Raw genomic sequence first — 13,001 nt, forward strand, 5'->3', positions numbered from 1 at the left:
GCACTACTGTAATAATTAGAGCATTTAAACAAAATCTTATTACTGAAAGCTCATGATACATGGAGAAAAACGCACATTACTGAATTAATCTAAATAGTTCCAGCTTTTTTTTTATATGGGTTAAATCATGTAAAAAAGGCAGCAGTTAGATGTGCCATTTTTTGTCCTGTGATTCATTTCTAATCATGAAAACCCTGTCAAACATATTCTTGTTGGGGATATGGTTTGCCAAAATGGGCTTAAAAGTATGACACTGAAAAGACTGAAATACAATTTTATTACAAAATGGCGATGATGCACTTTCATTTGTCCGCCAGGCTTCAGTCGATGGGTCTGATCATCATCCGCACAGACTTCATGGAGTAAAAGCCTCCTCCATAGTCGGCCCAGAAGATGCCGTCCTGGAAGCGGCTGCGATACACTCCTCCGGAGTACCACACACCGTTCAGATTGGCCTGACCGCAGGCGCTGTACCACCAGCCAGCCTTGTGGAAGTGAGCACAGTTCCCTGAGAGACAATCAGGAATCAGAGTCTCTCAGTTAGTGTTTCTGGATTCATGAATGTTTAGATGTTTGCACTGGAAAACAGTTAGAATGAGCCACAGTGACCCAGGGTTTATAATGACATGTGATGAACGATCTCACGTGTGGTGAAGGATCACCTGAGAAGCCGTCGTTGTCGTGGTCCAGTGTGGTGAACTGTTTGCCGTTGTGGCTGCTCAGTGAGTCTCCAGCGTTGCCCTGGTAGGTTCCCAGACGCAGACGGTACGACTGGCTCTCCGGCTCCAGGTGGAAGCTGCTGTAGGCCGCGTAAACCCTCTTCCCCATCCAGTCCTCCAGCTCAACCAGCAGCTTGTAGTCCTCCTGTTTGCCCAGGTTATAGATGGTTTCCAGACCCAGCCAGTGTTCCCCATCCACTTCACCAAAGCCTTTCTGGAGAAACAGAGAGCTGCACACAGCGATTCACAGCAGACAGTGTTATCATCACCACCGCATTGGCCTTTGACACACTGGAAATACAGAGTAACTTCAGGTTTCTTTGAAGAACATGATGAGGGACGTTAAAGAAATCCCTGCTGATTTCAGCACATTATTATTATTTCTCTACAGCAGTAAGCATGCTAGAGATCTGTTACAGAGCAAACACACCTGCAGCAGTTCACTGAAAGTGTGTGTGTGTGTGTGTGTGTGTGTGTGTGAGTGCAATCAAAACAAATGATCACGAGGCACAAACCTGAAAACCAGATCCAGCTGTTTAGGAGCTCCATCTCTTTCCCCTTCATTAGTGTTCCTCTGAGACACATTCTACAACGTCAGTCTGATTCTCTGACGGAAATACGTGAATCACAGCTCAAAGAGACGTGGTCCAATTCATTTAACCCTTTAATTGTCTGTACAGAGTGCTGCAGGGATGAGGTATTTTTGTAGACCAAAACCTGGAAACCAGTAGCATTTTAGCACTTCCAGTTCCATCGTCCTGAAGCCAGTTTTTTGATTGGGGTTTTGGTTAACTGCCTGAAATATGGCCTGTGTTTAACACAAGCTCAAAATATTTCCATGTTTTATTAAACCCCATAAAAACACATCAGTAGTGCCTGCTTGTGTGTGTTTTAAACGTCTTAATGACACTACAGAGGATGTTGTCCCATTAAACACCATCATGGCAAACAGATTCAATCCTCTACTCCCTGGTCACAGCCTCGTTGTGTTTAGAATCAAACTATTCTAACTGAACGTTATGAACGTCACACCAAAGTCACGTGACTGTAGTATAGTTTGTTTCCCTTTCGTAACAAAATTGGAGTATACTTCAAAATAGAATGCAATTTATTACAAATCATATTTCTATATATGGGAAACTAGTGCTTATATTTTTCAGTATACTGCAGTACATGTATTGACAATGTATGGCTATATATATATATATATATTGATTTATGTAAATATATTTAGAAATGAAGACAAAATAGAATTACATGTAATATTCGAATCCTTTTTTGTGCACATATATTGCACATACATGTTCCCATATATATGTGAATGTATGCACACACACACACACACACACACATTCACTGAATGAGTTACAGCAGATTTATTAGTTCCCAGCATGCTTTGCTACTAACTGTTAAAGCAGAGTAAATTAATTGTTATTTTGTGTGTTTTGGTCAATATTATTACAGCTAGAGATCTGTTAGTATTTATTTTTCTATTATTTGGGAATTTAAAAGGGTTTTGCCAATTGTATTTCGGCTTCAAAATTCAAGAAAGTTCTTCATTTGTGAGGATTATCGTAATGAGCAAGAAACTCAGGCTCAGTGACGTGTGTTCATGCCAACATGTCTGCTAAAGAGATAATGTGTGTCTCAGTGCACACTTCGTGGCAGTTTCTGAGTGAAATGTGCAGTTAGTGGCACTGAAACACAGGTTCACCATATATCTGTGACCCTGTAGATATTTGATTGGTTCGTATGAGCACGTATTGCAGCAGTTCAGACTTCACTAAACGGGTAACACTATATCATGTTGAAAACAGCATTCCCTCTACAGCAAACCCAAACCTAAACCTACCCCATAATGTTATCAAATGCTAAATTGATATAAAAACACATTTGTTTATGCTATCAACTTCCTTATAAGTGGGTTTTGTTGAACTGTAGTGTCACAGGATTCGCTTCAGCACAAGTGCAACACTGTATCGGGAAACTCACACATATGAAGCTAAAACTGTTGAGGTCATAACATAATATTGTGCTAGAAATTGTGTGAAAATTAGGCTTTCCTAAGCAAAGCTCTGGTCCTGTAAATGATCATTTGTGTAACAATCTTAAATTATGTAACAATCATAAACGTTTGTTGCTCATAATCCAAAAGCCAAAGGAAAAATCCTACTGGGTTTCTCAAGAATGCTGACTTATGTGTTCCTTACAAAACATGTGTCTCCCCTGCAGCTCTCTATTGCTTTGTAATATTCTCCAAAGATTGCACAGTTTTTCCACCGTGTGTGTTTTTTTCTTTTCTTCTTTTTTTTTTGTTCCGTTGGAATATTGGCATTTATCTCTGTGTTTTTGATGACAAAGTCATCCATCACTGAATCATTCAGAAGAACTGGTTCAGTAGAGTGATTGATTGTGAATCAGACATCGCTACCTTATAGCTGTCCCAGTTCCTGAAGAAGTTGACGGATCCATCTTTCCTCCTCTGGATGAGCGTCCAGCCGCCTCTGTCCACGTCATGCTCACACCAGGCCTGTACAGGCGTCTCCGTCCCGTCCGGCTTCAGAAGATACGTCCCGCTGGAGGAGTGTCCAGCCTGCATCACCTGAAGACAGTCCCGAAAGGGACCTCGAGACACCAGCACACACAAGTGAGTGAACACACACCGCGGATGAGGAACCAGCAGCAGTAACACATTTCTTCAGTAATGCTCTTCTGCCTTTCAGACTGTCCTTTTGTTCTCTGTAGATCAGCAGATACCTGTTAATGTCTATAAGGTGAGCAGCTAACAAGTGAGAAAACTAGCTCATTTTCAGGCCTGTTGTTTTATTGGGTCTGATTAGGCTTTTGTACATTCCCTATTGCACATTTCTGCTCTTGATTTACATTCATGCATTTGGAGGATGTTTTTTTTTAAGTGTGACTTGCATTGCCTTTAAAGTATACATTTTATTAGCTCTTGCTTTCCCTGGAAATTGAACTGATGAACTTGGCGTTGCAAGCCCAGGGCTCTACTGTTGGAGGTGCATAGGTCTGCAATTACTCTTTAATGTCTGATTATATTCCGTAAGTGAAAAGTTACTTACATCGAGCAATATCAATAAATATCAATACACGTGAATTTGATAGCTTTTAACATTCAATACTTTATTTGTATTATTAATTTTCAGGAATGATTTAATGTTTTCATCATTTACATTAAAATTGCTATATTCTTCTAACCATCTCCTAACCCTAAACATAACTGTTGGAAACCTTCTTGAAACAGTATTAAAGGTTTGCACGACTGACCAATGTATTTATGATTACAACAATAAATGATTTTTTTAACTAATACCAGTTTGTAAGATTAAACATCTTAACAGTTTTTGTACAACTAACATAACTGGAAGGGACGAACACCAAAAGCCTTGCACTTTCATGTTACAAAAAAAAAAAAAAAAAAAAAATGTTGAAAAGACTATTTAATATTATTAATAATAATAATGGGTAATAATAGTAGTCTTTACCCTTGTTTGTTTCAGGTTAGAATATTTGGTGTGTAGTACTGATTTTCATGCATTTTAGTGACACAAATGAAATGACCAGAGAGTATTTTGGCGAACACTGTGTAATGGGTCGGTTACCCTCCAGACTGCCGTTCCCCTGAGGAGGGTGTTTCAGGTCCAGCGAGCCTCCTGTGGGTGATGGATCCGTCCTGGGACTCCTGTCCTCTGGACCGGGCCAGCCGTGACTCCTCTGGATCTCATTGGAGAAGCGAGGCACGTACACAGGGATGTTCTCCGGCACGACCTGCACAAGAGGAGGAGGCAGCGGCTCTCGTCTGTGATTCCCGTACACCTGCAGACATCGCTCCTCCAGAGCCCCGATCAGCAGCGACTGGTTATTGACCAGCGCGGCCAGCGAGGAGAAGCGCACCTCCAGCTCCCTGTAGAGAGCGGACAGCCTCAGCGCCTCGGCCGTGCTGTTGAGGATCCGTGCCTCCAGCTGCGCCAGCTCCAGTGAATTATCACGCTTGCGAATGATTTCGTGCAGCAGCTGCATGTACAGCTGGGTGACGCGGGAGTTCATGTTGCGTGACTCTTTGCGTAAAAGTTTCATTTCATTGACCATGTTTCCATCCACGTCCACAATCATCCGGAGCGTGTCCGTTTCACGTCTCTGCTTGCTCAGGAGCTCCCGGACGTCAGCTATGTCCGACTGTGTCACACGCTCTTTATCTGGATGAGAAGGGCCCTGGCTGGCACAGATCGGCCCCGTGATCTTCTGCTCTGGGACCAGGAATGTATAAGAGCACTTCCTCGGGGTCCCATCGGCTGCATCCTCTACCAGCCTCCGCTTTCGGCTCAGGACAGACTCTTTGTGTGCACTCTTGCTCCATGCACAAGTGAGGATGAAGAGAAGGACAGCAAAGATCCAGGCATGAGGACTCATAGCAGCAGAGAGGAGGTCTGACCCATGAACCCTGAGACAAAACGATAAGATATCGTCATATAGACTGTAATTATGGTGCTGTACAACTGTGGCTCAGATTTGATTGGTTTGGACGGTAACACAATAATAGCTATTGATTCACCATTACACACTTCACTCCAAAAATTAGATGTTTTCCATGCAGTGACAACAGCTTTTGTCAAGCCCCAAAAATGGTGACTTGTACTCACAGTCTATTGATTCTTGAGGATTTTAACACCAGTCCAACACCAGTCTAACTCATAATTTGGGTCACACACTAGATGTTGTGGTTTTACAATTCTAGATTTGGAGGTTATTGTGTGACCACTATCCAGCTGTGTCTGAATCTGAGAGCTCGCACCCTTTCTCTCATTAATCCATCCGTTCCCAGCCTTTATGTTTGTCTGGTGCTATTCTGAATTGGATCTCCTCCTTTTACTTGTCTGTCTCATTTACAAGCTCTCTCTTTAAACCAAGTGTTCTGGCTCTAAGTTGTTATTGTTGGATATTTATATAGTATTTTTCACATGTTTACTCTGCTATTAGTCCTGTGGTAACAGCTGTAGTAAACATCTCTCTAACCAAAGGTTTTGTTCCAGCTAGTTTTAAACATACAATAGAGCAAACCTCTGCTGAAAAAAAAAGCAAAAGTGTTCTTTTAACATATTGGTCATTTTAATCAGGTTTTAGATCCCTTCCTTTCCCTGCGTCATCTCTGTTAAAGGTCACAATAATATTATCTTGCTCTGGATTCAGGCTGATGCTCTGTTTTAGTTTTGTTGGATCTGAGCCCAGCATCTGACACCACTGACTGTAATATCCTTCACTAGCGTCAGGTATAGGGCACAGCATCATCTTCATTGCTCTGTTATTGTGTGGCGTGCCCCAGGGTGCCCCATCTATTTTGGGTCATTTATATGCTTCTTTTTTGGCTACATTCTTCAGGAATATCGATTTGTTTATTACTGTTGTGCAAATGTTTCCCAGGTTTATCTTCCAGTGAGGCCTGACCCTATTTTTTAATTGAATGCCTTGTTCAAGTGAATTAATGATATTAAGAGTTGGATGGTGAATATTTTTTGGCAGCTTAATGAAGAAGAAACAAATGTTTGATCTGAGGTCATCTCATCTCTTCTTCCCCGTCCTAAAAGCCCAGTTAGGTCCACTCTAAACACATTTACAGAAACCTCGGAGTGATCTTTGACTTCTTTGACATTGCAGAATTAAAGCATATTCTGTCAAGCAAAGATTTGGAATTAGTCATCCATTACTGTAATCCAATCTACATAAATTTGCTGGCAAGGATTTTGACAAGGTCTAAAAACAGGGACCACGTTTCCCTTGTATTAGTGTTCCTTCACTGGCTTAATGTAATAGTTAAATTCAGGGTTGATTAGGCTAGAATACTCAGAGCTTCTAATTATTGAGGTCTAACAGTTCCACGTTGAGCACTTTTAATCAGGGATAGCCGTTTTTAAATGTGCTTTGTAAATAAATGTTATTGTTATTGTTTCATATTGCGTCTGTCAGACTGATGAGAAGCAACAGAGTTTAGCTTCATTAACACTGGCACAAACGAGATCTGACAGCTGCGGTGGAAACATGGTTTGTAGTTCTAGAGACTTCTTCACATAACATCTCCTTGTGTATTTCAGAGAAGAACAAAGCTCATATTGGTGACATACAAAGCTCAAATCACGACAGGATGTTTAATTTGAATGTTTATCTGTGTTGAGGGTGGATTTGTTTACCTGTCATGCTACATACAGCTCAGGGTCAGGTGAGTTTGCTTTCCATCTTATTAGTGGCCCAGTGTTTATTTTTTATTTTTTTTCCTTCTCTGCTCCTCAACCCTGAAAGGTTGGGCTTCTCCATAAGAAACTCACTGACTCCTTCACTGACTGTATGCATCATTCAAAAGTGGAAACTTGTCTTTAAATTTATTCATAGTTCATATATGTAATATGTAATGTTTCCTTGCTGAATGCTGCTTTATAATAATTAGTTTTTTAAATGTCTGTAAAAGAATGTATTTAAAGAAATGAATTTAAAAAGCATACTTCTCTTGTCAGAAAGTGAGAGAAAGCGATGTAGTTGCATGTATTTGACACGAGCGGAACTGAAGCAGAGCTGGACTGGCGTGACTGATGACAAACACGGAGCATGCTATTCCTGTGGTTCGGTGAAAATGCTCAGGACTAAAGTCTGCTTTAGGTTTTCCATTATGTAAACTGCTTTGGCAGTAGTGTGTGATCTTTCGCAATGTCAAGAAAACAGAAGGAGCGAAGTGTTCTGTTACCATTTTGGGTCAAAGACAATAAGTTAGGTCAGTTTTTCTGTTCTGGGGCAGTAAATCAAAAGCTTCTTAGCTCATAGAAACTACTCAAATATTTCTCAGGCACTAAAATCTTCGAAAGCCTCAATAACACAGTCATTAAGGATGTTTGGAAACATAATTTCTGCAGAACTGGGAGAATCAGTTTATGGCTTGTGTAGATGTCAGCACCACAGCACATACGGGACAGATATTATAAGACTGCCATAAGAATATGAGCCAAATTATTTACATAATTCTCCAAAATCACTACACCGACACTTTTCAGAGTTTAACATTGCTGATATTAGTTTAATTTGACAGAACACTGATGAAAAATAAACTATGATTCTACCAAACAACACAAGACTTTCAGAGGTTTGCACATTTAACTTTTTGTTAAATTTTAGACTGAAGACTCATTTATTCTCTTCAGCTTATGGGGTTGACTGTGTAATACAGTTTTTGTTGTTGTTTTAATTATTTTTTAATGGTTTTATCTGCATGTTTTATTTTATTAATACAACACTTTTTAAATATGCTTTATAAAGAAACAAGAACTTGAACTTCAACAATACTGGAGTGCAAACAGATGCCCAAACCAAGACAAAGTGTTGGAAAAAGTAGCTCAGAGTAACACTAGTTGAGAGCTAGAGGAAGAATCTGTGAGTGGAAAAACAAGACGGGATAGTGTTACATTCTTCTGAAGCCTATTCAAGACTCCCACAAAAACTAACCACAACTTTTCTTCTTATTTCTGAGGATCCTGTAATGTCACAGTTTGTCTAGTAACACTTCAGCATAGAGTCAGACTTAGACATAATAGATCTGCAGCTAATTTAGATAAATAGTGCACACAATACATATGCATACAATTTTTGCCTAATTTAATGTTCAATTACGGACTTCATTGTTGTCAGTTTTTGAGGCTCCAGAACACACAAAGGTAAAGAATTGTGAAGATTTGTTTAGTAAAGGAAACTTTGGACTTGAATTAATGCATTATCATGCAGATGTATTTTTATAATCTTCTCTCCCCTATTTATTATAGTCACGAAGCATGAACTAAATAACAACTTACTCCAAAATAAATATAATTAAGCTTGTAAATGAGTAAATTTTTTAGCTGTTACTTCATAATAGTGCATTTTAGATATGCAATCTTTCATTTCTTTGTCTACAGAAGCAGCATAAGTATCAACAGATCTGTTTTGTAAAAACAGCAGAAATAAAGCGCCAGTCACTGACCTGTGTTCTGTCTGTCAGAGTCTCTCCTTCTTCAGATGAGAAGCAGACGCCTGCCTCTTATACTGCTCTCTCTCTCTCTCTCTCTCTCTGTCACTGTCACTTCCGGTGCGAGCGTGAGTGTGTAGAGGTGGAGTGGTGTGCTGTGCTGTGAGTGAAACTTTTTTTTCCCTCTTTTCTTTCCTTCTCTCTCTACTGTATCTATCCACGACTGTGTGTTTATAGTTGGTTCTTTGAGTTTTTCTCGGGCTGCGTGCTACCTGCTCTTTTGAGGAAGCATGTCGGCCCCACGCATGCCGTCGTTGAGCTCACGTACAACACGGTGTAAAGGTGGCGTCCGCGGTGAGCGTGGAAGATTGTTGTTTGGCAATTGGAGAGGTGGCTTTCCACCTCGAGAATGAATAGTGCTCTGGTAGTTTTTCTTGATAGTATTGATAAGGCTAATGAAATAGTTGAGCATGGAATAATTATCAGTGGTGAACTTGTACCTGTCATGCCCCTTTCTCTACCGGCTAAGCGAGTTACATTGTCAAATATCCAACCATTTGTGAGCGATGATATTTTAAACCAAGCTTTATCTTGGTATGGTAAATTAGTTTCCCTGATCAAAAAAAAAAAAAAAAAATCCCAATCAGCAGTGTGTCTCCTCGATTGAAACATATTGTTTCCTTTAGCCGTTTTGTGTACATGATTATTAAGGATGATGCTGATTTGGATATGTCACTCAATTTTCGGATCAACGATTTTGATTATGTTGTTTTTGTCACCACTGCAAAGATTAAATGTTTTTCTTGCAACAGTTTTGTTTGACGATCATGAACAGTGAAACACAGGGAGAGAGAGAGATCCAATTGCAGGTATTTATTGAGGGGTACCCAAATCGTTGTCAACACAAGCCAAAGTCAAAACCAAAACAGCAGTCCAAAGCAAACCAACAAATAAACAAAGGAGGGAACTGGAAAATGAAAGGAACGGGAACTCGGAGGACGAGAAGACAATGAAGAAACTCGGAATACGAGAAGGCTTGAAACACAAAAGGTAAGGACTCCATACAGACAACAGGAAAAGACTGGTAAATTTAGGGAGGCTAATGACAATGAAGTGACTGTACCTGGTGCAATTAGCAGGAGTGCAATTACTGTGATGAAAAGACAAGACTAGTGGAATTCTAGTGCAAGTGAAAGTGCTTAAGGGGACGTGAGCCCATTAGTGGACACCCAGGGAAACAGAGACTAGACAGCGTGACATTTTGGCCACTTAGTTCACAACTGTCCAGATAAATTTGCAGCCAATGAAAGGAATGTAATTGAGATTTCTGATAGTGGTGATGTGGCTGATGTTGCTGGTGCAGCGGCGCTGGAATCCCCGGGGGGAGGCGCGCTGGTGACGGCTACAGGTCTATCCAGCGAGATTGCGACTGGATCGACCTCGTCTCAACCGCCTTCAGTTTCGGCTCACACTGAAACGCTTTCGGATGCGGGTGTGAAGGATCTAGCAGGTGTGTCACAAGGCTCTACAGTCTGTAGTGATGAGCAAAATGATAGAGCTTCAGGAAATTATTCTGCTGCATTGCAAGAAATGTCTGAGGAGAGTAGTTGTGTAAGAACGGAAGAAGAGAAATCTATTTTTAAAATACCACAAAAAAAGGAAGAAAAGTGACTAAGTACTTGATGATAAAATAAGCAAAAAAGTGAAATGCCTAGAGATGAAGAGCAGGATACTGAGAGTGATGGTGAGTCTTCTGACTCTAGTGTGTCTCTTTCTCAATGTGAGTTTGATGGACGGAGTTATGAGCTTGATGACATAAAGTTATTTCTCAGGTCGCCTAAAAATAAAAGAGGTGTGCAAGTGCAGGAATATTTTCCTGATCTAAAACAGTTTGTGGAAAAAGCGAAGGGCTTAATGGCAGAGGGGTCTTTCACGAACAAGGAAGTCTACCAATTAAAGAAAATCGTGAGAAATCTTAACAATGCCCTGAATAATGACCCTGGTTAACATGAACAGCAGGAATGCTATTTTTTCTTTGCTTTTTGGTTTGTTTGTTTTTCTTTCTTATTAGTCATGAAGTGAAGTGCATTTAGCCACTTTGAATGTCAATGGTGCTAGAGATTCCAGAAAAAGAACAACAATATATGAACTAATCAAACAGAAAAATATGGACCATGGGGGGCGCCAAAGCGATGGTTACATTTTTTTTTTATAATAAAAAATAAAAAAACATATTTAAAGTTATATATATATATATACATATATATACTCGTGAGGCTCTATGTCTAAATTCTATGATGGAATATTATGAGGGCACAGGCGCCTGTTAGTCCTCTAAAATTTTATATATATACATTTTTTACTTAACTTAATCAAAAATTTTAGAAAATTGTCTTTTGCTAAGGTCAACTTGCAAAAAAGTAATGCTTTATTGTTGGGTTAGAGGTCTAATGGGATACCTTGTCTGCCTGATGGGTTGTGTTGGGGCAGGGGAGGCTTAAAATATTTAGGAATTTATTTGGGAGATGATAGTTTTTTACAGAGAAATTGGGAGGAGGTTGCTTCCTCACTTTGGCATAGATTGGCCTGTGTAGACCCTTCTTCACAGTTTTTGTCTGAAGTTCAAGCCACTCTTGTGAATTTTTATTGGGATAAACTACATTGGGTTCCGCAGAGTATTTTATACCTCCCCAAAGAAGAAGGTGGACAAGGGTTAATTTATTTACGAAGTAGAGTTGCTGCTTTTTTTTTTTTAGATTTTTGGATGGTTCAACAAGCTGTAGCTGGCGCTCTGCTAGCTGCACCATTCTGCGTACTGTTGGAGGTTTTGGACTGGATAAATCACTCTTTTTAATGGATCCTACAAAGTTGGATTTATCGGAACTGCCTATTTTTTATCAGAATCTCTTCAAAGTGGGTCCGTCAGACTGAGAATTTTTGCTCTCTTCACTGGTTATTACTGGAGCCTTTGATTCTGGGGGCCCGTTTGGATATTACTGCTCGTCTTAACCTACAAGGATTCTGCACCTCTCTTCGGGAACCAAGGATTTTCACTTTGGGACACTTACTGACTATAACCGGGCCTCACTTTGAGCAGGTGGAGGCAACTTCCAAGCGTTTGGGTATTAGATCTATCCGCTTGCTCGCACAGTTTTTAACAAAGTTAAGACTCTGTTTTACAGTTGAAGAAGAACACATGTTGAAGGATTTCTTTGCAGGGGTTAGTGTTCCTGATACTGAGGATCCTTTTCCTTGTTTATTCTTGCAACCCATTCTTGATGAGAATATAGGCCTTAATTTTCTGTTAAAATCATATGAATCTTTGGTTTTAGATTTCTTATCATGTGAAGGTAAAAAACTGTATAGAGCTTGTGTTTTGGTATTTAAGAAGAAGTCTTTCGTCAGCAGAATCGATACACCATGGCGTTTTGTTTTCAGTTTGGAAAATGATGTAAAACCCGAATGGACATCTTTGTATAAGCCACCATTGTCAAAGAGGGTAGGTGATATACAATGGCGAGTTTTGCATGGTGCCATTGCTGTTAATTCTTTTATCTCCGTGATAAACCCAGAAGTTGATCCTGGATGCCCTTTTTGTCTCCAAAGAGAGACTATCTTTCACGCATTCATCCACTGTTGTAGATTACAGGCTTTATTTGTGAAGCTAAAAGAATTGTTTGGTAGGTTTAGTGAACATTTTTCAATTGAGACTTTTATTTTGGGTTTTAAATATTTCCAGAAAAAAACGGGGTTGTTTGTCAATTGTTGAATTTCATTTTAGGACAAGCAAAGCTGGCTGTGTATATTAACCGGAAAAATAAGATTCAGCTAAGGTCTAGTAATGATGTTTATGTGTGTTTTCTGACTTTGGTCAAATCGAGGGTATTAATTGACTTTAATTTTTATAGAGCCATGGAAGACCTTTCAACGTTTGAACAAATTTGGTGTAATCATGGTGCTTTGTGCACATTATCCGAAGATGAGTTGGTGTTTTTCTTATAATCCCATAGTGTTCTCTTTTCTTTAATGTGCTTGCTGTATGTTTTGTTTCTGTCTCTCCCTCTCTCTCTCTCTCTCTCTATAGCAAGGATAGCAATAAGGTTAGATATATAGATACAGTGTGTATATTTCTGCTTTCCTTCAGTTTAAGACATAAATCTGCATGTATAAGCATTGATTTGTACAGTATAAACAGTTATAATGTGTTGTGGTACAGTACAATGGTACAGTAGGCTATATTTGTGTTATTAACACTGTTCAACAGAAGATTCCTGTGCAATTCG

At 39.7% G+C, this 13,001-nt stretch overlaps 1 protein-coding gene across 2 annotated transcripts; it reads right to left on the bottom strand.

Moving 5' to 3' along the window:
* Positions 1-260: 260 nt before the first annotated feature.
* angptl1b (angiopoietin-like 1b) lies at positions 261-8,807 on the bottom strand. 2 transcript variants are annotated; one of them, XM_026197163.1, is made up of 5 exons: positions 8,734-8,807; positions 4,343-5,181; positions 3,151-3,344; positions 663-933; positions 261-508 (listed from the first exon to the last, which is right to left on the bottom strand). In XM_026197163.1, the coding sequence occupies exons 2-5, from the start codon at positions 5,148-5,150 to the stop codon at positions 321-323; spliced, it is 1,461 nt and encodes a 486-aa protein (XP_026052948.1). In that variant the 5' UTR covers positions 5,151-5,181; positions 8,734-8,807; the 3' UTR covers positions 261-320. The 2 variants fall into 2 exon arrangements, 1 of the variants encoding a protein (XP_026052948.1); XR_003274952.1 differs by having other exon boundaries at positions 371-508; positions 663-929.
* Between the last annotated feature and the right edge of the window lie 4,194 nt (positions 8,808-13,001).

The sequence above is a fragment of the Carassius auratus genome, chromosome 2, assembly GCF_003368295.1.
Source record: "Carassius auratus strain Wakin chromosome 2, ASM336829v1, whole genome shotgun sequence".
Taxonomy (NCBI): Eukaryota; Metazoa; Chordata; class Actinopteri; order Cypriniformes; family Cyprinidae; genus Carassius; species Carassius auratus.